This window comes from Pieris brassicae, chromosome 2, assembly GCF_905147105.1.
Source record: "Pieris brassicae chromosome 2, ilPieBrab1.1, whole genome shotgun sequence".
Taxonomy (NCBI): domain Eukaryota; kingdom Metazoa; phylum Arthropoda; class Insecta; order Lepidoptera; family Pieridae; genus Pieris; species Pieris brassicae.
The window spans coordinates 2,222,978-2,250,575 of NC_059666.1; the positions used below are offsets into that span (position 1 = coordinate 2,222,978).

Sequence of the window (27,598 nt, forward strand, 5' to 3'; positions counted from 1 at the left end):
TTTTAGAAAGGAGTATTGATAATTAACGTCATGATTATATTCTTTCAGTTTATAGCTGGAAGCTTAGTCGTACTACAACCTTAGGAGACACAGCTGAAGCCGCAATTAACAATGTTGTGGATCAAATAAATGTTTTAAATGAACGCTTTTACGCCACTACTGATAATTCTGGAGACGCCTGCTTCTATTACCCTCCAGTAGATTCCAGTCGACCTGTTGTCTTTGATGGGCAATGTGACCCAAACATTTCAGTAGTTAGAAATTTCCAGTCCAATTTGGTGAGTGTTTCCTACTAATAGTGGGGAAGTTAAACTTAAATTTATAAATTTAAACTTTCAAGTGTATTTTAGTGGTTATCTAATATTTGGTTATCATTATGCAACATAAATAAATTACTAACAAAAAAAAGTTTGTCATAGATTATTCACGTGTCATAGATTAATGTTTTATAATATAAATATTCAGTAACATGTTTGAATTATTGAAAATAATACTAATCATTCATATCATTTGAATATTACAAGAAATTGACAGTTTTAAAAGAAAATTATGGGATGATGTCCATATGGATTTTCGAAGAAAAATGATTGTAACTTCTTTTTACAGTTCTTAGGAGAATGGTACGATATCGAATCTTACCCATCTACTTTCCAATATGGTACATGCAACACTGCTAGATACAGCGCAAATGGAAATAATATATTAGTGAACAATACTCAAATAATCGACGGTGTTGTATCAGTAAGGGTAGCGGATGGAGTGTTCTCGGAAGGCAATAACGTTGGAAAACTTAAGGTTAACTTTGGCTCAGCTGACAGAGACTATTGGATTCTCGTAACCGATTACAACTCCTACGCCCTAGTTTACAGTTGCCTTAACTTGGATGACAAGACAAAACAAGGTAACATTGTTTTCATATTGAGGCATCATTATATTTCTCCCCTTGATTTAAAAATTATGTTTATCAATCTTAAACACTATAATAAAGAATATTCTTATGACAATGAACGTACTATTATAGTTCTATACGTTTAAATGGTCTCCAGGTGAAAATCAATAAAATCAAACCATTTTAGTTTTTAGGTACGGGTCTGTCAGTCATCCATACCATTATAGATAATGATTTGATAGTTAATCTGTTTGTGTGATTGTAGAGTGAGATTGAGTAAGATGTCAGCGATATAACACATGAACTTATTAAATCCAATTTGACACTTTCAGTGGGAACATGGAAGCTGAGTAGAAATCGCCAATTATCTGAAACTGCACTCAGCGTTATAAATTCCACTATGTCAACGATAAGAGAACTTGATCAGCGGTTCTTTATAAAAAGAAATCACACAGAAGCTGGCTGTTTCTACCATCGCGATCAATCACAGACTTCAGTTATTTTTAGTGGACGATGTGATACAACGATTTCCGCCGTTCCTAACTTTAATCTTACAGCGGTAAGATCTTTATCACAGTTACTTTTGACGGAGTTTAACCTTCTAGTCCAGACGTAATTGTAATATAGAGATGGTAATGTAGTTCATCCATGCGCACCTAAAAGATCATATTACGATATCAAAGATAGCCTTGACATAGCTATAACTTATATTATTTGAATTGATTATACTTTGATTTGTGGATGTTTTTTTTTTTGTTTTTAAAAATATACTTATCGATAAAGAAAAATGTATCCAGAATATAGATTTTATGAATTTAGATAAATTTGAGATCTCATAAGGTTTTAATCACTGTTTTGTCTTTAATCAAGACATTAATAACTCTTCCTATAAATACGATGACTGTAGCACGCAACGTGTATTCTGTTAATTTATTTTACAAAGTTGCGTTTATATGCATATTACAGTTCCAAGGAGTATGGCATGAGATTCAAGCATACCCCAGTGAAATGATGACAGGTGAATGTTTATCGCAAGAATATAGCCAAGGCTCGGGATCAGCACTCAACGTGGTACAAAGAAACGTTCGACATGAAACACTGTTTGAGAGGACTGGTGTAGTGACACAGACTTCTAATGATAACAGCGGAAAGCTATTGATAACGGTTCAGGGTGGTCTTGGAGGTAAGTACTATATATAATTCAATTCAATTATATTCAATACGATATCGAATCGAATATCCTTTATGTTGTGTTTCGGTTAGGTATATTTAGAGGGATGTGACTTCAATGATAATTTGATTGACAAGATATGGAAACATTTATAGAATACAGAGAATAAATTAAAGGCAAAAATAAACACACGTAACTATCTAACTAGAATTCCAATTCTACGATTACAACTTACTATTTATCTGTATCTATACAATTTTAAACTGTTCGCCACATCGTGTACAGATTGCATGAGTACAATTATAATTAAAATCTACTATAAAAATAAGTCGGGTTTTCCTTCCTGACGCTATAACTAAAGAACGCACGAACCGATTTCCACGGTTTTGCATTCGTTGGATATATGTATATAGATTTCAAATTAGTTTCAATCCGTTAAAGTCATTAAAAGTAAATAAACATTAATAATAACTGGCTGAATTAGTGATTTCTATTAATCAAAAAGTTTCTTAATTTAAATTTGAAATTATATCGATTTAGTAATCTAAACTATAAGACACTAGTTTAATAAGATGTGTGTGAAGTTACTAACACTTGCCGTGGCCAATATATGGATAGCTTTTACATGCACTTTACACAAGTGTGTAAGATCTATGTTCTTACTTTAAGTATCCCTTACTATTAGTCAATACTTTATTATATGTCTTTAGTTCTGATCGTTATAGGGAATGGGTGTTTGAAAGTCTACACAGATTGATTAAAAAAAATATAACTTACGTAAGGAGTTCATAATATTAAACAAAAATAGTATCACGGTCTGAAAAAATCATCAAAAGTTTTTCAACTTACAGTGTATTATTTAAATTATTTTATAATTTTCTGAATAAATAAGATTTGCAAAAAAATATTAATAAGATTAATTTGATTCAATTATACAATTAGATGAACTTTATCAATTTTATTTACATATCATTCATTATTAAAACTAATGATATGTAAATAAAATTGATAAATTTAATTAATTTAATGTACAAATTAAAAGTTTATAGACTGTATAATGCTTCTTATCTCATTTTCTCCAATGTTAAATATTATGAATTTATGTATCTTTTTCGTTTCATCGACTTTATTTTATGTTTTTAAACATTGAAACAGAAAATACTTTAAAGAAAAGTCTAATACTATATTTAGATAGTGAAAAAAAGTCTTATTTACATATTATTAAAAACATTTTTTCATTGTTGTCAATATAGATCAAAATAAATAATTGTTATTAAGAATTATAATTACATTGCGTTAAAACAAACAAACACTTAAGCTTTTTAATCTCTAGAAGGTTGATAAAATCATTACTTTTAGATTTTTTATATTATCAGTATATATAAGGATAATATTTAAAATTATAATAATTATATTATTTACCTTGAAACCAAAAATTTTAGAGGTTTCACTTTTACCACGAGTGAATTGCACATATGTTTTTTAGATCTTTAATTTATATCCTATTTTTTTTTTGTTGCAGCTACTATTCCATTCTGGGTTCTTAGCACAGACTACACCGATTACGCTTTAGCTTATGGTTGTGTTGACTTAATTAATAATGAAAGACAAGGTAATTAAATTTGATATGTATGTATGGAAATTTATATGTCACCGTAAAATTTTAAATACTGTAATTGTTTACAATCTCGTGACATAGATTACAACCTAACGGCATTTACAATTTTACGCCGCCATATATATGGAAAATGTTGATAGCCTTTTAAACCTAAAACAAAGGTTTACCTATCTGGATCTGGATCTATTACGTTATATAGTACATACAAAATGATAAACCACTGGCGACAAATATCTTGACCTTGTCCCCGGATTTCTGTGTCTGTTTCGTGGTCATTCTGTTCTTTAATACGCAAGTAGGTGATTCACGCTCAATAAACTACTTAAGATAATTTAATTTTCAGTCTATAGTTGGAAGTTAAGTAGACACCAACAGTTGTCTGCGGCTGCCAATATCCAAATAGAGAATGTTAAAGCCAGTATCCCTGTCCTGGATAGCAAGTATTACAAAAACATTAACCAGTCCAACGCAGCCTGCTTCCATCTCCCTGACTTCACACCTGGGGAATCTGTGATCTTACCAGGGCAATGCGATGCTAATATTCCCGTTGAGAGGAACTTCGATGCGCAAAGAGTAAGCTTAATTTATAATATTATCATAATATATACTGATATTATAAAAAAGTCTAATTCTAATATAGTCATGATTTAATCAACCTTCTAGTGATTAAGAAGCTTAAGTGCTTGTTTATTTTAACGCAATTATGTCTTGTAATATCCCGATTCTAACTCGAATTGAAATTACTTCGAAAAATTTCATCTAAAATTTATATAATTTCGGTGAATATAAAATCGTGCCGATCCATTGGAGTTAGATTAGCTAAACTAATATCTATTTATATAGCTGTTCGAAAGCCGAGCAAATAAATGATTCGTAACAGAATACAAATGAAAATGCATTCTTTTATGGATTTATAGTAATACTACATATTTATGAAAGTTTCACGAAAAAATAATAAAATATTCTATTCGAAATAGCTACCTTTTGCTTTTATACAAGTCTTTAATCTATTGATTTACACACTGTTTCCAAGGTAAATTTTGCTCCAAAGATTTTTTAAGAGACTCCATGTCACCGTGTCCTTTAAAGCAGGCCATGTCCTCTAAAACTGGCCATAATTTGACGTCTAAAGGGTTCGAGGTCTGGGCTAGATGGGGGCCAGTATTTACGTACCGGACTTTATAAGATAAAGTCCGGTTCGTTGGTTTCAAGCCAGGCTTGCGTAGTTCGTGCCTTGTGACCAGGTGCTGAATCCTGCTGGGAAGTCCACGGTATATTATTAAAAAGTGCATTATTGAGAGGTCTCCGCAACCGTGTCTTGATGCACTTCGGCTGAAGTTTTCACTCCTTTATCACAAAAATGTAGATATGTTACTCCTTGATAAGACACGGCCTACCAAACCCTCACTGACACAGGATGATGACCACTTTGTACCTCTCCGACTACTTGAGCGGCTTCTTTAGATCTGCGAGCGTACACGTTAACATTTTGCTTATAGTAGTGATCTTCAATTGTGATTTTTTTTCCTATCGCGACAGAAGGCGTTTTGATGGACTCTCTGTAATTGTAAGAATTGATTTAGGTATATCGACGATAAGCACCGATCTTCAGGTCTTTCTCGCGATGAGATGTTTTGCTTCCTAATGGTGTTTCGACGAATTCTGCCTAGTTCTTACAGCAGACGGCCGCCCCGATCTTTCCTGGTCTTCGACGGACGAAGTGTTGTTGTATCTGCTGATAGTACGATATACGAACATACATATTGTAATTTGATAATGAACAGAAAAAATCGCATGTGAAATGGCGCAAAATCGAAAGAAGTTTTTAAAAAAATATACGTGTTCCAAATTCAAAAGAATTAAAAGTTGAAATGAAGAAAAGTTTTTATGTAACAGTATTTATGGCCAGACTAGTTATACTTTTTCTATATCTATATGCTAGTGGCACTAGCTACTAAAAAATCTAAACACACAAGGTTATTTAATGAGTTGAGTTTCCAAATAATAATAAAAACTTTATTGATGAGAAATAGGTTGTGATAAAATTATAATCGCTAACCACACTAGGGAGTTCCTGTGTTGTGGGTAACTAGATATCAGTTAGCCAGTGGTACATGGGAATTGTTTAGTATGTGTGAATGTGTGTGCTCGCATGTATTTGAGAGTGTAGGTAAGAATTTTTGTAACCGTGCGCTGGGTCTATGTTAGTTTTTGGCACCTCAGAGTCATGCCAATATATTTATTTAATTTTATTTATTTATTTACACTTCGTTACACTACAATATAAAAAAATTCAATAATAAAATCAAACGGAGGGCAATTGGCGGCCTTATCGCTTACGAGCTTACGATATATTTTTTTTTATAAAATAGGGGGCAAACGGGCAGGAGGCTCACCTGATGTTAAGTGATACCGCCATGGACACTCTCAATGCCAGAGGGCTCGCGAGTGCGTTGCCGGCCTTTTAAGAATTTGTACGCTCTTTTCTTGAAGGACCCTAAGTCGAATTGGTAATATACGTAGTAAGGCCTCCGTAGATTCTTAACTCAATTCAGCCAGCGTACATTTTATGTGATATATATAACATATATAGATATATAACAAAATAAACCATCCAGGGTTTTTTTTATAAAGTAAGGGGCCCCTACATTCTAAAAAGGGTTGGCCCAACACAGCACTTCGTTATGGATTCGAGAATACAAAACGTCTGGTCTTAGATGTGACCCGGATATGTTAGTCCACGGAGTGTGTATAAATAGAAATGTACTCTATCCTATTACAGAAATTACATCAATTTAAACGTTATGGATGAAATTTGTTTTTTTTGTTATTAATAAACGAGTTCATGGTCATAATCAACGCAAAATTGTTTCATTATCTGCGTTTATTAACTTCTTTATTAATTTTATCAAATAGCTTTTTAAAACTGAACGATAAGCTAAATAACAAGTGGAATGGAACGTTGAATTTGAATTATTAGTTTTATATTGGTTTTAACATATTTTTTTGTTGATATGTTGCTTAGCGAGACCTGGAGGCATAAATAAAATTTCTTTATCGGTTATTAACTCGAATTAACATTATTTACATAATTCGGCGTTTATTGTTTAATCATTTATGATCAGCGGGACACCTGTAGTAAAAATCTTTTTTGTATGTTGACCTTATTTTACACAATACATACTATTACGAAAGCACATCTTAATAGTAATAATAATAAGCCTTTATTCATTCACATCCTATTTTCCATCGTCATACAATTTTTTTCTTAACAGTATGTGCAAATAAAGTACAAACAAAGCAAATGTATGTGTCTCGTGTTACATGAAGCTTTAAAACATTGTTGTCATTTGATATCCTATAGCGCCCTAAACGGGTTCATACAAGTCCGCGAAGGCCTCGTTTTTTTTATAGCGGATACAATCAGCCACCTGTCTAAATCAAAGCGAGTATAATTTTAATTGTAAATACCGGATATATTAATTGACTTTAATTTTTCAGTACTCTGGCGTGTGGTACCAAATAGAAAAATACTTCCAACGCTTCGAAACTGGTGGTAACTGCACTGGTGCGAGGTACACACTGGATTCGGACACTGGAGTTGTCACAGTACTAAACTGGCAAGTGGTCAATGGTATTATGGACACCATTGAAGGTACCGCTACAGTCAACTCCACTGATGGTAGTGCAAAACTAAGAGTCCGCCTGCCGATTCGCAGCTCAGATCGTAAGTAGATTTTTTAAAGCCTAAGTTATACTAACCAGTGATTATAGTAAATAATGTTAAGGTTTATGTCTGTGGAAACGACTGTGTTGATTATTGGGGGAATTCTGGCCCTAATTCGGCCATATATATTGATGACAAGTTGGTTTATTTTGTATAAACTATAACGTAACTGTATTATCATCGCAATGCATTTGCAGGGTTTCTGCCGGGTTAATTATACGAAAATAAATATGTAGTAAGATTAGATATGATTTTATAAGACCTGGGAACCCTGACATGTTTTTTTACTTAAAATCCGTTATCCATAATTTAACTTGAAACGAATAAACAAATGCACAAATAAAAATTATTCCTCGATCCACAGCAGTACATTAATATAGAAGTATATTTTTTTTTAAAGTCATATATTAAACAATTTTATAAATACCAAAATGCCACATTATATGACAATAGTAATATATTTGTCATTCGACGAAATATAATACAATAATTTCTTATCATTACTTAGTTTTATTTATTAATTAATTATATGACCTCTGCGTTCTCATAACCGGATGTAGTGCAGGTAAACTTAATAAAAAACTAAAAAGTTAGCGAAATAGATGTTTTGCATATTTGTTTACACGTGCACTGATACGATTATGATATAAAATTTATGATAGGATATTTATAATTTTATATTAATAAAATACTTGTTTATTGATTCATCAATTGAATGAAGATATTCTTATAAGAAATCTACGCAAAGTGGCAATGTACATATAATGCTTAGTAATGAAAGACAATTAAATTAATTGTCTTTGGTGAATTGTGACAGTTGACAGACTGAAGTCACAGCAGGTCATCGAAAGACCTATTAGATGTAGGTAATCGCGTTTAAATCGGTAGAGATTAAGAAAACACTTTTTAAACGGATTGAAGCTATGTATTATTATTATAAACTTATAATTATTTACATAATTTTAAATTTAATTTTTTTTCCGACGTTTCGCGTGCTTTACAGCGTTGCGTGGTCACGTGACACGTTAGAGATGTTATATTCAAAGAAAACAATGTAGCTAATTGTGGATACTCTCACTCAATTAATGTTTCAGAGATATGTTGTAGAAAATAATAAAATATTGTCTAGTTTAGCAACACAATATAAAAAATCTAATATACACTTATCCAATTTCCACTGAAATATAACGATCTCTATATTTATATTACAGCAAACAACCCAGAGTTCAGAGAAACCAACCTCTATGTACTGAACACAGATTACACTTCATATTCTCTAGCATACTCCTGTGTAAATCTAGAAGGCAATCGACGACAAGGTAAGTTCTTTTATTAGAAATTTTTCCACAATGATTCACAATGTTTTATCAATACAGTCTCGATAAAGGTGATTCAGTCAAATTGATGTGCGGCAGATATTATTACTAAGTAAATACCAACTAATTCTAAATTATAAGATTTTCTGCAGTATTTCTATAAATTATCTGTATTTTTTTTATCCTCTAAATACTCATGTATGAATAAAACTTTTACAGTCAGTGCATGGAAACTGAGTCGTGCTCGTACAATGTCGGATGCCGGTAATGCCGCGATAAACGCCTACATGGCGAATAGGCAAGAGTTGCAGAACTCATACTTCGTAGCCGTCGATCAAAGCGACTCCTGTCCAGAACCTAGCTCGGCAACATTAGTTAAGAACAGTATTATAATGATAGCTATGTTGTGTATTTCACTTGTGTACATGTCTTAGACTAGCAATTTTCTGGCCCTGAATGTTTTCGCTCTCAACTTCTTTAAACTTCAGAGCGCGTTCCTCAAACAGGTCCTTGAGTAAATAGACTAATTCAACACTAAAATGACTAATAAATGCGGATTTATTTAACAAAATTCAAATTTTATTAAAGCTAAATGTAAATTATATTATCTTACGATTGTAAACTATTGAAAGATTACAAATAATCTAATCTTAGTGTAAAGTTCGACAATCGGACTATATAAATTTGACATTGAGTCATAGAAAGTACTTCACCTGAGTGAAAATATCTGACTATATTAAAAAGACGAATAAATAATGCTTATAAGTTGATGTAATTTTGAGTCAAATATTGTAATAAATCTCTAAACTTTTGTATTTATTTGTAAACTTAGAATGAATAAATAGAATATAAATTAAAATTATTAATTTTGGTTTTTTATTTGTACTTGTTTGTCCCACGTTTTGTCCCAATGTATTGAACGTTTGTAAATGACATATATTTATTCCATATCGTAGGTATAATATAAAAAGTCTAAGTTTACTTCCAGAACACAATCAAACAAAATTTAAAGACCAGCAACGCACTTGCGAGCCTTCTGGCAATGTGAGTGTCCACGAGCTGCGGTATCATTTAACATTAGGTGAGCCCCTTTGCCTCCAATAACATTTAAAAAAAAACCAAATCGCCTAACTAATTTTTTTATATCAAACCGTATGTCGGTACCGTAGGTGAATATCCTTGACTACCTAGAGGATAACAATAAATATCTCAAACAAAAATAGACCCTATTTTGACAAGAGGTTTGTCTCAACTGACAGGCAACTGTTAGAATAAGAATTTGAAAATTTTATACAATTTATACCTAAAATTATATCGATGATGAGAAATCACACTACATGTTTAATTTTATCACATGTCTGTGCGTGTTTTTTAAGGCCGAAGCGACATTCTTCTGATAATACATAACCTAATCTTTATCACGTTGCAAGGCATTTGCCTGTAATATAAAATATATTTTTGAGAACAAAGATAGGTATATTTTATATGATCGTATAATATCGAACAATAATAGTTCAGCTTATTATAGTCAACATTATTATCTTTCATTTGACCACAGCATGCGCGCGAAATCGTAATATAAAATATATTTTTGAGAACAAAGATAGGTATATTTTATATGATCGTATAATATCGAACAATAATAGTTCAGCTTATTATAGTCAACATTATTATCTTTCATTTGACCACAGCATGCGCGCGAAATCGTAATATAAAATATCTTATTTTTCACAAATATTAAAAAATAAGCCCCTTTATTTGTTAATTCCGCTGGTATACCGACCCAAAAGCTAGACCCCCAAAACTAAAAAGCCACCTGCCATGGCTGCCTTGCGTAAAATTGTTTAATGGCTAAGTAAATATCTCTGTAATATAATATTCATATATCAAGTCATACTACTTAGAAAAGTTTCTAGAAGCCTCTGGTTGGTACTGAACCTACATATTTTAACAATTACGACTTTATCGATGATATTATATTGTTTATGAAATATTATCACTTGCGATAACACGACGGAATAGTTCTTTGATCTACTTTAATTACTTTATTTAATTTACGTTATTTTAATATGTAAAAAACATCATACCTACTCGAAGCTTTAAAACCTGTGTGTGAAGCTTTAAAACTCTATAATTGTACTATTACTAACTAACAGCGATGGTGATTACAATAATCATAAAATTATTTAATATATTTAAACATTTCAAACGGGATTTGGCTAAAATATTTTGTTACTTTTATGTATCAATCATATGGTGGATCTAAGGTATTTCTTTTGTTTTCGCCTCTTTAAAATACTTCACGTGCTTTACTGGTTTCATATAGGCCAATATTTTGTGATAATATATACGATGCATAAATATACAGAACCAGAAGCTCGTGAAGGTTTTATCAAGTTTTTTAATAGCGTTTTCAACTCTCAGATTATAATTACAATCTCCAACACTTAAAACCGATGATATATGCAACCAAATAATACTTACCGAAGACAAAGTCTGTCGATAGTTGATAATTTTAAATATTAATAAAGCTACATAGGCTCAGGGAGTAATGGAATTTAAACCTTTGACAAATATAATTAGTCAGTCGCTAAACATGTTATATGAAATGAAAATGAAATAAGTTTACAATGTTTATTAGAAATTTGTTTGGAAAATTATTCAAAAATTAGTCATTAATTCGTTAAGGCCTTTTATTTTACACAATCACCCCAGCAACAACAATTGTTCAACTGTCAGTCTGACTGTTTTATGGACTAAATGGACGAAGGATAACAGATTCATTTATTTAAAAGTACTAAAACAGTATACGAGAAAGTATGACTTTAATTACTTTAACACACATATACATGAATTTTGTTAGAACCCCACATCAAACTAGCAAGGAAAAATTTAAACAAATGAAATCGCAATAAGCAAGAAAAACTCAAACTTCATATTATGCTATCCGTTCTTCGAAAAAGCTTGCGATCGGGTCGATCAAGTCACTTTCCTACGTAAGCTATCAGATATAAAATCATATGTAACTTATAGAAGGCAGGCAGTAGCAACGGGCGGACATTTATAAATGTGACATCCGGTGTACCTGAAGGGTCTATACTGAGTCCTTTGTCATTTAACGCTTATCTATATGATATAAAATATTGCTTCAAGTATTCAGAATATCTTATGTTTGCGGATGACAAAAAACATTTTTAAAAATTTAGTCTATGGATCCTGTTGATAAGATTCATGTAATCTTATTGGAATGCGTTGCCAGCCTTTGAAGAATTGGTACGCTCTTTTCTTGAAGGACCCTAAGTTAAATTGGTTTGGAAATACTTCAATGGACAGCTGGCTCCTCATAGTGGTAGTGCTCGGCAAATACTGCCATAAAGCCACTCAGATGTGGAACGACGAGCGTGACGGTGAAATTTTTTTTTAATATTATACGGTCTGATGTTTTACACGCTACAATGGAGTAATTACAACGGTCTAATTCACTGCCCCGACGTATCGCTGTCTAGTACAAACTAACCAACCAACGTAACTCAGTCATGTATCGTATACAGATTATAACACAAATTTCCAGCAAATATATTTAATGTAACTAATTTTTTTAATTAACATAAAAACTCTTAAGATAAAATGGCTTTGTTAATACTCTTTTATATTAATCATTATTGCATTTTACGATTTATTATGTATATATATATATATATACATTTATATTATTTTTGTATAAGTGTTAAATATATTTCGTATAATATATTTAACAAATATTGCATAATAAGTAGCTGTAGTAGCTATGGGAATAGGCCGACAAGCAAATACCGTTAAATTTTTAAACTGATACTTATTCATACGTAATTTCCAGAAATATATCTATGCCTGTTCCTCATGAGTAATATCACTACAGTAGAGTACGGTAGTGACAGTCCTCATAACAGCAAAACTGTGCGGAATAGTAGTAAGGGTCCCAAATCCAAGGGCAGGGCGAAGGGGCTAGCATGTCTGAACGTGTTCACCAGATAGTGTAGCGCACGATGCTAACTTAAGCAGGAATTTGCATTGCTTTTTAACTGTCAAAAGTTTTTGCTTAATTTCTTTTCATTATTACTGTTATTTGTTAGTAGTTAAGTAAGAGTGATTTGTTTTTACGTAGATTACTTGGCGCAGTCATGGGGATTGTTTTGTATTCGAAAATATGCGTTAGGTACGGTTGTGACCGCGCAAAATGTTGGGCGTTTTTGGGGCGTCGGCATAAAATTCATTCAATGTTTTATTTATTTAATTTGAATTTAATTTGAATATTATATAGAATAGTATAGAAGTCATATAATATTTTTCTATTACTCTCTATACTACGCTCTATTATAGTATATAAAAGGCAAATGTTTAAAATACCTTAGTATAAATTTAGAAGTTAGTCATATATATACAACGAAAAATTAACATTAAGTACATAGAGCCCTCCTCAAAAAACATCGGAAACAATTTAGATATCATAATGTACTGTGTACGATAATGTAAATACTTTACGGCTGATACGTAGGTACTGTATTCTAACGCACATTAGTAATTCTAGTAGATAGGCATTCTAGTTGTGATGATATTTTAATACGATTACGGGAAGTATCACTGAAAAACTGTAAAAATTTCAACCTTCACTTGCATTGCATATTGCATTTCCATAAACATAGTCAAATAAAAGTATTTTTAAGTGAGCAAAAATGTAAGACACTTAGAGTCTTAATTTGTTGCTGTGTCATACATAGCTTCGCTGTCCGAGGATTTAATGATTCAAGGGACAATCGTGCTCTTGTGTCCAGAAACCGATTTTTGATAAACATTTAGAATAACAATATAAAATATACACGGAAAGATGATATGCATATATTAGACATGTGTAAACCAATTCTAATATTATTATATTATTTTTTACTCTTCTGTATACATATCTGTAAATATATAAGATTCTCGTGTCACAATGTTCGTTCCCATACTCCTCCGAAACGGCTCGACCGATGCTTATGAATTTATTATGCATATTCAGTGAGTCAGTGAGCTACTATCTATCTTTCAAACCCCTAAGTGACAAGGGGTCCACTCCAATTTTTTATAGACTTTTTTTTGTTTTTTTTTTTTTATAATACAGCATACAAAAATACATACAACCCTTAATTGTCACCCCTCTACGACCAACCCCAATTTTTTATTGTAGTAGTACATCTACTACGGTTACATTTATTTAACTAAAAACATGTTTTTTGGAAACTGTTTATACTATAAATATAATAACTTTTAAGAAAGTTAATCTTTTTTTAATTTCAAAAGACATACAAATATATGCGTCAAAATTCTTTCGCGATACTTCTCATCGGGATTTAAACTTTGATTTGAGTCAATATTTGTTATATATGTCCTTGATAATCTCACACCCACGGTTAAACTGTCAATATCTGATGGCCACGATAAAATTATCTAGTCAATGCCAGCACTTAACTACACATAAATGGTTTTTAACGTCGCACACTGAATATTTCATCCAAAAACCCCTTCGGTCTCAAGATAACAGTATTTTTGTATAATCGGTGCCTTTAATCTATTGATAAGATTCTAGTATATATATCATATATAAAAATATAGTATCATTTCGCGTAGTTCATGTGCAGTGCAATAATGATCTCATGATGTTAAAAATGTTTTTATTGTTAAGTGTACTTATAGGTTTAAGTAGTGCTCAAATTTTACAAGACGGAAAGTGCGATACAAATATCGCTTTAGAAGATAACTTTAACCTAGAAGCTGTAAGTTTTTTTTTATGCTATCCGAAATAAAATATCTCTTGTGAACCCCATGAGATTGTGTGGTCGTTACAATATTATTTCTATGTCTGTTTGAAATACAAAATTTCAATTTAATAATTTTTGATGAGGGTGATCCCAAGTATTTTTTCCCGGCCGATCGTCACATTTATTAGTTGAGTCATTGTTGAGATTTACGGGCTACGTTAGACACATTTTTATTTTGATATATACTTTTTGTTAATTATAATAGATAATAGTTACGTTCACTATTTAGAATTTTATAGTGAGTATTTTGTGCGTTTTTGAGAACTATCGTGAGGCAAGGTATTGTCAGTCTTACCTCTCTTTGTTCCCAAACTAATAGAATTTCTCCAAATCATTACGGCTGATAATATTGTGTGCCTTACTTCCTGGTATGGAGATATTGTAACGAGCTATGTACTCAGGACTTATTATTCTAGTATAAGATTGTGTTTTGACGGCCACCGAACCGTTCTTTGTGGTACAATGTCTATGCCTTGCCTTGCGTTAAAAGTAAAAATGTTTATCCTTACAATCAGATCATATTTATATAAGATATTGAGCAATTCTTTAATTTAATTGAAATTAAAATGAATATCATTCATATGGGTGATTATTTTCTCGAATTTATTTATTAATAATTACTAAAACAACGTGTATGCATAAAATTATGTCATCAAATTATACACACAAATAGAACATAAATTATATTAGAACAATAGCTGGTGTCCGCGACTTCGTCTGCACAGGATTAGTATTTCGAGTAGCTTATATTAGCGTGGCGTAGGCATTCACATAAGATATATATATATATATATATACGGGCTTTTTTTCGGACAATTTTAGATACACATTTCCATCATATATTATATATGTGTAACTCTAGCGGTTTTGGCAGGCCACGCCAGAATAGTTCGCAGATAGTAGATTTTTTTCTATTTACTTGATAACTTGGACAATTCACACATTATATTTCTAAATGTGTATATGTGCCTATGTGTTTTTCTTATGTGTTATTAAAATCAATTCAATAATTTTTACGTGAAAGAGTAACAACAAACGTTTATAATATTAGTAGGATTAACAAGTTAGCAAGGGAAAAAATTCAACAATAAACCACAAAATATAAAAACAAAAAATAAATAATAACTAAAACTAATATCTAATATTAAAGTTATTTGTTTTTTATTTTTATTATTTAACCAGGTTAACGACGAAGGATACAAACAAAGATTTGTATTAATCAATTATCAAACACAATCTGTTCTAGGTTGGTAGCTAGTACCAGTTTGTAGTTGGTAGTAAGAGTCTTATGTAAAAATTCGCAGGTTCGTGTAGGAAAGAGTTAAATTATTTTTTATTTATTTATTTATTGTATAAGTGTTCTTAATATAAAGGAAGTTGATGTGGTGGAAACACAAACTGTGCACAGTTTTTCTATCCACCAGGACGTCGAACATAATTAAATCATTAACACACATATATATATATACTAAGGCCACTGACATATAAACTGTAAATTTATAACAATCAAACCATTCAAACGATTTAAAATTGCACGTAAAACGTCATAAACAAATCTAAACACTGACGGACAGATGACGGATGGACAGATCATTAAGTAACATAACTTATGACTTTTGCGTCGATAACGATTCAATTTACAGTTTTACTAGTTACTTTAACTGACATTTAGGGTCTGTTTCACAATGTATGCATAAAGTACCAAATAGCTATGCAACACATAAATTATTTGGAAGATAAAAGTTCCGAATGAGAATCTTTGCGTTTCATCGGACTCATGACTTATGATGGACTTTTTGTAACGAATAGCGGTAACTGTCAGTCGTGAAACGCAACAATACTGTTTATCTTACCAATAAGTAATCAATAGCTTATTAGGAACTTATGTAGAATTTATCCGTACGGTGTAAAACAGGCCATTAGTCTATTAAACTCTTATTATCCTATCCTATCTTATTACCCTCTTTTTATTTCACGATAAGGTGAACACACTAAATTAAAAAAAAAACGTTTGTCCAATTCACACGTGGTAGAAGTGAAACCTTCCAAAACAATTGAGACAGTTAAAAGATTTTATAATTAATAATATGTATTTAAGACTTTTTTACTATGTATTAAATTTTATAGACTGTATAATGCGTCCTGTCTCATTTTCTCCCACGTTAAATCTTATGAATTTATGTGTCTGTCTCTTTTTACTGTCGCTTTTTCCGTTGCATCCGGTTGGAAATCACTACGATTCTAAAGAAGTTTCAAAACAAAATATATTTTGTTGATATAGCTTCATAAATCAATGGTGTAGAAGGCAAAAAAACAAGCAAAGACTTTCCACCACTTTAAACGCCCAGTTTTATGTTTTACAAGCTTTTTTTAAATTAATGTTAATTAACATAATTATCAATTACAGTCTATTATTAAATACAAATGTATATTACCTTAATAACCTCAACTCAGTATTGTATTTAAAGAACTATCTAAGTACGTAGTTGTTCAGTGTTCCCTGATTTATACACCCTTATGTATAAAAAAATTAAGCGCAGCATAGACACAATTTTGTCGAAAATAAACTTCAGTTTGAAGTATTAAAATCTACGGATTTACCTCTTTAAACTTTTAATCAGCTTTGATGGCTTACTTTTAGTCTTTGCATTAACTGCTAGCGATGGTGGCGTTAATTATGTTATTTAAATTGATATCAACAAATCACGTTTTTTAAAATGATATCAATTAGCTCTATTGGGCTAAATAAACAATTTCTCAGAAGCTCCAAATTACACCGATTACGTGAAATTAAATGTTATCTTAGATAACGTTTCAATTGTTTTAAAAATCAAGACGCAAATTATAATTTTATTGTTAAATAAACTACATATCTACTAGTAAAAAACTATAAAAACTTTAGCACTATACGGACATATACTTCTGTAATTGTTTCTTGTTTATTTTAAGAGGCAATAGGCTGATCATCACAGCCTTCTATGATAGACGTCGATTTTTCGATCTAAGGAATGGCATTTCTAAGGCTTCCACACGTTCTGACCTTCACCGTAAAAGCTAGTGTTAAATGCACATGGAAAGAAAACTCCGTTGGTCCAAAAACTATAATTGGAACGCAAGATCTTAGAGATAACAACACAGATCTAAAACATAATGGAAGCTTTTTCTTTTAATTTTACTTTAAAATTGCTACAAATGTGCATTACGTATATATGGAACAACAAACCCGTTCACGTTCACAAAAGCCAATTGATTTCGAAGCTTTAGACAGTTCATCATAAAATCGAGAAACGTTACATGGTGTTTACACTGTATAAGTATTTAGGCCGTGGTTGTATTGTTTTTACATAACCTAATTTGTCAATTTGTTTGTTTGTAAAGTCTGATAGCGCAGTTGATGCCACTAGTCGTTTTTTTAAAATAAATAAACTGTAACATTTTGGTTTATCTCGATATTTGGAAACAACAAATAAAGGTTAATGTCTATATTATCGATTCACTTTTATCTAATGCAAAACAATATAAAACAAATTTGGTCTTACAATAAGAACATCTTTGTAACTGACTAAAATATCAATCTAAATTCAATCCTCCTTATCAATAAACTCCTTAAATGACTTTTTAATATTCTGTTCTAATTGGTCTCTAATTAAAACGCCGACAATGCGCTCGCGAGCCTTCTAATCGTATAAAAAAGTCGTCAACGATTATAGATGGCAAAACCATTCTTTTATTAATGAAGAATCATTTCAAGAATAAATCCTAAGTTGATCACAAAATAACACGAACGATTCTTCTACAGGTTATTAAAACTGACAAAAAGATCAACGGCTAGTAATTGACTCGGAAATATCTCCTAAAATAACACAAACGTGTATTGACAATATTATGCTTAGTAATCTCCACATTATTATTCCGTTCTAAATGTACGAATGTAGCATAAACCATTTCAAAGTTTTTTAAATTAACATTTCCTGCTTAATGAAATACACTTTATTTATTTGACTTACTAATGTATACCCCGCTGTGCAAACACACAATTAATTCAATATATTTCGCATGTTATTGGTTTTAATTGATAATAATATTAAAATTACAAGTCAACACTTTGCAATACCTGTTTTCGAATCTTGGAATTGGGATTTTCATATTTATTATGTAGATTTTTCGAGTTACCACCTCAGTGGTATGTTATTGGACGCATTGGTGAAAGGACGCGTTTAACAATTTAGGCCGGGATTCAGGGTGAGATTCAGAAACGAGACTTTGCACAGACTATGCCTCCAATGCCTATGTTAGTGTAAATGTCTTAGTAACTTAAGGCCCATTATCGAAAGAATATAAAAAGGTTTCTTCCTCTAAACATTCACACTTTGGCGACAATTGCCTCGCAATGGAATATTTATGGTGTCTGTATAAACAGAATTTCAAAAGCAATAAACGTATTTCGAGGTTTTGTGCCAGTTGCTATGAGTGCAGTGTGCGAAGGTGTTTTATTTATATCTGCTCTTCTAAGAAAATAATTAACTAAACGGAAACGAAAAGATGTTGGGTTAATTTTCATTTTCCATGTTCCACAAACACTCGTAACTTCTATAAAGTTCAATGAACTTAATATTATCGGAAGCGGCAAATTTAATGGATTTTTATGTCATTTTTGAGTTCAATTCCCTATTAATAACTAAACTCGAATGAAACATCTCGATGTACGATACTCGTATGAACATACAAAATGTCATACGAAATCGTGTTTGTACTAGTCGAGAGTCTCGTATGTAATAATCTTGTGAATAAAATATCGATGTGTAAACAGACGCAGGAAATTATCGCCTAGCGATTTTCGTATGACATAATCGTAGGTAAGAATTTAGCTCTTGCCTATATATAAACATTTCGATACTATGCTATGGCGATTGTTGCTGGTGATAGCCCGTACGATTTCTCGCACCAAAACGTGCAAGAAACTCACTCCATCAAAATGGGCCTTTAGTTTCTGGATAGTTATTGATAATGTAATTTCAAAACATTTTAAATAGAAGCTCAAATGAGCGGAGTTTTTGACGCATGGTAATAAATGCGAAACGCGGCTGACGAGACGAACAAACTGCGCGAAAGACGCTGTTGGAGTTTTAGCATTGTTCTATTTATATCTATAACAAACTCACCTATTAATGCAATCATATGCTTTGTTTTAACGCTTTATTTTTGCATTTATTTAATATAAGAACGTCCCTCTATAAATACAAAAAAATACATTCTTATGTACATAATTTGCTTATCTACTTCGCAAAAATAAATATAAGTATGAAACCGGTAATTAAAAATAAAATAACGTCTAGTTATATTTCCAGTCGCCTTCATGATTCATATTAGCCAATGAGAGATCGGTTAGAACGAGTTGTTGTATACCCTATATCTAGAACTATACTTACAAATACATATCTACGATATAATAACGGAATAGAATTTGTATGTTTGTACGTCGATATCACGTAATATTTTACAATAGAACTACAACTGACATGAACGTGAATCAATTTTGGGAACTGCCAAAAAAAATTATAATCCCAAAAACCCAACGACCTGAGTCCGACACGAAGAACTACGTACAGAAGCCTCATCACGTACTTGCACTTTAAAAAAAAGTGATACAGGAACAGATACAGACAGAAATCTATGTCCAAAATCAAGGTTTGATGAAAAACTAAAATCTTTATTATTAAGAAGTTCGATGTTGTCTATGTTGTATCTGGAAGTTAATGTTGTAGAAATCCTCAATGTGAAGACAATGTGTGGGCAATATAAAAGTATTACTAGTAAAAAAGTATTACTGTTGACGTAATCACCAAATCATATCCCCCCCCTCCCCCTCCCTATAGTGCTTACGTAATACTTGAACGGCCCCATTCGGAAAAAAAGATAGCCAATGCGTAAAGATAAATATGTCATTGCATTGACATTGACATGTTATGGCCGTTTCATGAACCACAAACACTTCGTAACGATCACGTCATAAAGTGTAAATTTGTGATTTTATTTATTGATTGCTTCAAGAAGAAATACAAATAAACAATACTATAGGCCAGTCAAAGGGGCACCGTTTTTTCAGCGATCCAGTCAAACCTACTGAAAATATTGTACGAATAAGCAATATATAAAATTACGATTTAATTTTATACTTATTTTCTAATACCTAAAAAGTAGCCCAAACCCATATCATATACTAGTTAAAGATGAACGCGACAGACTTGTTTAGTAACTACCTATTTAACCAAGAAAATATTTTCATGTTTATTTAGATTCTGCAATTCGCTACTGGCTTCCATAATGGAATATTAATTAACGTATTACTTTGTAATTTAAATAATTGTAGCTAATAACTACGAGAAAGCTTGGACCTGAATTCTAAGGTAAAGAGCGAATTCCTCATACTAGCTTTAACCCTTTTTTAGGGATTGTTTATCAATCTTCTACGGTTTTAGCTCGAGAGCAATATAAAGAAAACATAATAATTTAATATATAATATCTGGTTTACTTACCAACTGGTGATCTATCTACAACGATTTATAACGAATGAATGAATTATATAATAGTAAATTAAAAAACGAAGTTTAAAAACTCCCATTCAGTGTAACGTGTTTTTTTTAATATTTTTATTCTTTTTGTAAAATGTGATTGTTTTTATTGTTATTAACCGCATTTTATTTCGTAAATTCTCTAGGAAATTCCACAAGTCGTGGGACTAAAATATTTAACAAAATGCTCATTTAATTTTTGTTTTTTCTCGAACGAACGTAAAAAAAGGAAATCAATTCCACGAAATTTATATATCCCTGGACATAGAAAGTCTTAGTTTTTTATTAAGGAGCGCGTCTCTAGTATAATATACTCCTGACTGTGGTCAATGACATTTCAATTTTCGCGCCATTTTCACTTTCATAATGTTTTATTAAATTCCATCCCGCTTTACGATATAAGATATAGATGAAACAATATTATGCGACACTTATATGAATTACTATATATTATATGGCGATGCCTAATAGTTCATATAGACATAACATTTATTACTAACAAGATACATAAAGTAACAATAATCAAAAATAAAAATAATAATAAATAAAAAAGAATGAGAGATAACAATTTGTTTAAAGAAAAAGGTTTAATTGTGTAATGGGTGTGTGCTGTGGTTGTAATTGGCCAGCATTATGCTGAGGAGCAGAGTTGTTCCACAGCGCTGGTCACTCTGCCAGAGACCACAGCAGCTACTTTGCGCCTGAGTTGCAAAAAGAATAAGAATCTAATAATACGAATAATACTTAGTAGAAACAAATAATAATAATAGTAGTATTAAAGTTATGGATATGTATCTATAGACCATAAATAAATAAAATTCCTTACCTAAAAAACCTTTTCAATCCAAAGGAACGGTACTTATCATTCGAAAAAGAAACGTTGCTATATTACTGGCCTTGAATTGATCATAAGACTAATTCGTGCTATAAAGATACGACATAAATGATTAAACCACACCTAGGAAGTAGTTTGAGTCATTATGTATTGCAAATCCATATGCGTAAAATACTTTTGTTGTATAAATAAACTTCTAGAATGTAGGTATGTTAAAAATATAACAGTTGTTGGCAAGCTGTGTGTAAAAATGCAATTTAGTTTGTCAAGCCATTGTCGCTGTCATTTAATAATTATCTTCAAAATATATTAAGATATAAAAGACAAGATATTTGTATTGTCTTTTATTAACATAACTTTTACACATTTAAAGGTCACTGTAACCACGCACGCTGTAAATCACGCGAAACGTCAGAAAAATTTAATATTATATAATATAATTAAGTTTATAATAATACATAGCTTCAATCCGTTAAAAAAGTGTTTTCTTTATAAGATATTTGTGTCATTCACTTAAAATACCGTATATTGTATCTACCAAAACAGAGATTTATTTATTTATTATTAATGACAGCTAACATAAAAGTTACTGCTAAACAAAGGCAATGTCTTCCCGCCTCTGTAAATTTTTTCTCACATACTCATAATTAGTGTTATAGTTAGATAAAACCAGAAACATTGGCGAATATATGGCATATGGCATGCTTATCATAAAACATAACTAAAATATAATTTAAATATATTAAAATGCTACTTGTGTGGACATGTTTGCCCCGTCTCACCTCCCTTGGACAAGCATAAAACGGGCTGGGGCGGTCGGAAACAATAAACGGCTCAAATTTAAGAGTATTTCCTACAACTTAGATTTTGTTCCCTTTGGAGACACTCGTGGGGTTTAAGTGCACAGTCGCTAATTAAAGATTTAAGTTGGCGTCTGGTACCTCAGAGCTGGTGCTAGAGTTAAAGGTACACTGCCATCAGATGACTCTCCTGCCCATTATATAAAAAATGATGTGTGTGCAATTAATTCTTTATTTTCAGTTCACAGGGAAATGGCACAATATAGAAGGTACCCCCGGTCCTCTACAGTCAGGGGACTGTTCGACTTTGGAAATCACATCGCGTGGTACCATTACTACTGAAACAAGCACGTTAGATGTGAAGTTAAGATCTGTGAACGAGAACTTCCTTAGGGAAAGCAGTGGAGTGATCACTGCGAGAAATGGAACAGCGAAGCTCACAATTAACTTAGAGTCCATTGCTGAACGTAAGTTATGATCAAACGTGTTGCAGAAGCCCTACAAAAAATAAGAGTTACGTTAACCTATAGATAGGCTGTTTTAATAACCTTTATCTGGAATATATTGATACCTTTGACGTTATCTGTGTTACTGACAGTTTGATAAAAGGTAACTTTTATGAGTAATTTTTGACTACCAATAATCCAGGTAAAAGTTTTATTCGAAATGTGGAATAAAAATATGTTTGAAAATTAATGCGAAATTTTAATATTCGTATTATGTCGTACTTGACTTAACAAATATTCAATGATTCAACGAAATCGTATCGATGAAAGACGCGCAAACGTACTTCATTATATTATTTATTCTTGAGTTTATATTAATTGTATCTCTATAGCAACATGTCCTCAAAAACACAATACGTATGTAGCTTACTGTTTTACAAATATTTTTACATCAACTAAACAGTTTGTTATTTTTTCAGCAATAATCTTTCAAATAATGGTCACAAATTATGAAAATTACGCACTTGCTTTTAGCTGTGAAAACGTTGGAACTACTCAAAGAAATGGTAAGTAACTTTAAAGTAATTCATAATTCTTTACTTTACTTACGTTAAATTAGCATAGAGAGGTATGATAATTATTATTTTTGTATTAATGTATTCCTTACATGATAAGTGTAGCTTTTTATTAACCTATTTGGTGTATACAAACAACTATTCAAAAATACGTTCTATTTGCTACACAAGTTGGTCTTGACGTGTTCCATTTATGGCCAGTCAGTTTTTTAAAAAACAATTTCAAGGAACGTTTTTGAAAATATTTTTACTTTTATTTAACCTTGATAATGTCACTGCCATAAACAGCTTAATTAATATTTAATGTTTGTCAATTAAAAAAATAATCTTTGCCCTTCAGTATATATGTATTCGGCCCTTAAAAGTATATGATAAGTGGCTTAATATGTTGATTGTTTTACCGAATACAGTGATTTCCCGCAATATCTGAATTACTATAAATATATTTATCATTTTCATTTATTTATCACTAATAGCTGATTTTGATAATATGGTTATGGTTGGTTATCGACTTATAATAATTTATCGTTTTTAATTACGGAATAAAACATAGCTATATAATTTTCTAGTATATTCTATTATAGTGTAAAACAGCTTACTTAAAAATATATCAATTGAAGAAACGTACAATTGTGTTACAATATTAATATTTATTTGATGAGCCCAAAATTACGAGTAGGTGTTCAAAGTTTGTCGTAAATTTAGGTGTTATAAATCTGGCGGTAACTAAATACTTCTGTTAGTAATTCTTTTATGGGGAAAAGGGCTCGTCTGATGTTAAGTGATACTGACACTCAATGCTAAAGGACTAACGTGTGTGTTGCCGGCCTTTTAAGTATTGTTAACCTCTTTTCTTGAACATATCTGGGACCCCAGTGTTCACAAGATTAATGTCGTAATATGCTCCGTCAATGACATCCTTGATGCTCCAATCGGCCAGAAAGCTGGAGTCTCCATAATTTCACACTAGACATAATAAGCGAGAGAAGCTTTATGCCATTACGATCGCTATGCCTTGCCTTGCCTTGGACAATTTGCCTCTGTCCATCTATGTATAAGGTATACAAGAAGGTCACCAGCTGAGCGACCATGACGAGAGCCGTACTGATAAAACCTAATCAGCTGCTAGCCGTCTAGATACCTCAGAAGCTGTTGCATTATTTTTATTATTTATTTCATATGGCTTTATATTTTGATGTTGATGAAGCCACCTTTCTAAACTTTATATTATGAATTATAAGGAAACATAACGAAAGGTATTTCCAAAATTTACAGTGCACATCTGGCAACTTGGAAGGGATACCTCATTTCCAACAGAGATGATCATCAATCTTATGAACAATACTATGCATCGTAACTTTGAACTGACACGCGCAGATTTGTCAGTTGTAGATAGCTCTGGCGCTGCCTGTCATGTCCTGCCAGTCATTCCGCCTGGACAGGCTATTATATTGCCTGGACAGTGCGATCCAAATTTACGAGTTGAGCAAGAGTTTAATCCCGAGCAAGTAAGATCACGTATTAATTAATAAAATTGTATTAATTTTTATTTCGATTGTAAGTTAAAGTATATTCATTATTATTATTGTATATGAATGGAAAAATTGAGATGCCCTAGAACATGCTACATACGTCTCCATATGTAAATAACATATAATTGTTAGAATTATTATTTATTCGTGTAACTAAACATAATAAACAAATATACAATATTTAAAATTTTCTTATTCTACATGTTACATTTCGACTAACTTTTTATAGGAAAAAATGTTTAACTTACATGCAGTTTATAAAATTTAAAAATATTCTAGATACGATTAGTTTTTTAAAGTAAAATTGTTGTAGTTTTATAAAACCACACTCATACTCATACCACAATTAGTATAAGCTCCCAAAGCTGATAAGAATATGGTCATAATACCTCTTGCTACCATTTACTGTTGCTGCTTGTTTACTGCACAACAATGGCAATCGAAGCGGTATGAGGAGTATATGTATAATTATGTATAATTGAATAATTAACATACGCTGCCCACTTCACAAAGCAACCTGATCTTATGAGTGTTATAATAGTTATTTTGCATCCGCTCTTTAATTTTTATTATTGAATTTTAGTTTAAAGGTGTTTGGCATCAAATCGCATCGTACTACACACCAAATACTCAAGGGCAGTGCAACAGGGCAGAATATACACTTCGAGGAGATGTCATAGATGTAGTCAACAGTGAAGTTAACAACGGAACTTTGAGAACTATAACTGGTTCAGCAACTATTTCTAGTTCCGATGGAAGCGCAAAGCTGAATGTGACTTTGGAAGTGATACCTGATTGTAAGAATACTTTTATGTTTAACAGAGATAAAAAAAAATCGGAATGTATGTATATTTCAACTTCCGTTCTTTTCTTTTCCTCTTGTGTACGCGAAATCTCAAGCATTGTCTACCTAGAAATCGAACAAATGACGCGCGCGGTATTAGTGTTATTGTAAAAAAAAATGTCTTGCCCCGCGGTTTTATCATCCGGCAATGGCTCCTGTTAAGTATTATATTACAAAACTCCAATTCAAATTTTGCGTCAACCTAATTAAAATAGTCCATACATACCAGGAAATAAAGTTCCTATCGCTATCTATCTATCTATCTGTATAAATGCGATAACCTCAAAAACTCAATTCCGTAGAACATATGTTAGTACATTCTTCACCAATAGATTAGTGTAATGTTTAAGAGTATGCTTTCATGTAAATTGACTGAATTAACGGATAACGATTATATAAGAGATCGCAAAAATCTTGACCTATAATAAGTCTTGTTAAATAAAAAAATTGTTACTAGAGAGTACTTAAAAATATTGCACGACTACAAGTGAGACATTTCAACATGAATATTAATATTTATACAAAAAGTATGAATGAGGAATTGTTACCGATTACCGGTTCTGATAAAATATCTAAGATAATTTCATTGGATATGTAATTGAAATGTGGTGTAATTATTCTCATCATATAGATAATATCATAATAGAAGCAGGATGATAACAATAGAGGCAGTTTAACTGCATTCACTTTTTCAGAAACGTGTAATTTTAAAAGGCTTTACACAGTTATTCCATGACTTTGTTAATTATAAAGGAATTAATAATAATAATTTCAATTAAATTATCAATAAGTAACACAGGATTTCCGCTGCATACTATGTAGCAAATCAGTAATTATTAAGTTCATAGTTTCCTTCTAAATCACGCTGAATTTTGTGTGATTCTCTGGTTGTGGTATGTCAAAAGACCCAAGGGTCTCAATATCCAGAAACAAGACTTAGCGCGAACTATGACCAGTTCGCCAAAATCTGATATATTTGAGACGAAAGTGTATATGAGAACATTACTAAGCGTGTATACTTATAGAGATGTCCGCTAGGGTACGCTATCGAACTCCGAGAATTGTCCAAGGTTTTAAATGACCCATGAGTTGAAAACAACGTCTTTTTTATGATCCGGAATCTATTACTAAACTTCTTATATAACGCTTTATCAAACTTTATCTATTTTAAGTGCCGACGGCCGTCAATTAGAAGATGAAATTTTAATATTATTGTTTTTTATCTATTTATAATGTAAAATTTAGTAGATGCTATATATCATTCCAAGTTAAAAACCATGTTCACGTCTTATATTGAACATTTCAAGATTATTTAAGTATAACCTTCAAGAATCGTGAATTTTAATGGCCCGTTACTATGTGTCTTATAAATTAACTAAAAATACATCTATTATTTATAAATAAACAAAAATCAATTAACGCATCAATTTTTAATTTA

The 27,598-nt window shown here is 31.4% G+C and overlaps 2 protein-coding genes across 4 annotated transcripts in view; both read left to right on the forward strand.

Moving 5' to 3' along the window:
• Positions 1-9,552, forward strand: part of LOC123720757 — a 103,893-nt gene extending 94,341 nt beyond the window's left edge. Inside the window, exons 57-64 of the mRNA XM_045677509.1 lie at positions 607-901; positions 1,222-1,448; positions 1,856-2,072; positions 3,583-3,672; positions 4,022-4,251; positions 7,180-7,405; positions 8,617-8,724; positions 8,941-9,552. Of these exons, the coding sequence (XP_045533465.1) occupies positions 607-901; positions 1,222-1,448; positions 1,856-2,072; positions 3,583-3,672; positions 4,022-4,251; positions 7,180-7,405; positions 8,617-8,724; positions 8,941-9,155 (1,608 nt within the window). The 3' untranslated portion in view covers positions 9,156-9,552. The remainder of the gene's footprint in view (positions 1-606; positions 902-1,221; positions 1,449-1,855; positions 2,073-3,582; positions 3,673-4,021; positions 4,252-7,179; positions 7,406-8,616; positions 8,725-8,940) is intronic.
• Positions 1-27,598, forward strand: part of LOC123720756 — a 108,559-nt gene that overhangs the window by 49,412 nt on the left and 31,549 nt on the right. The window lies entirely within an intron of this gene.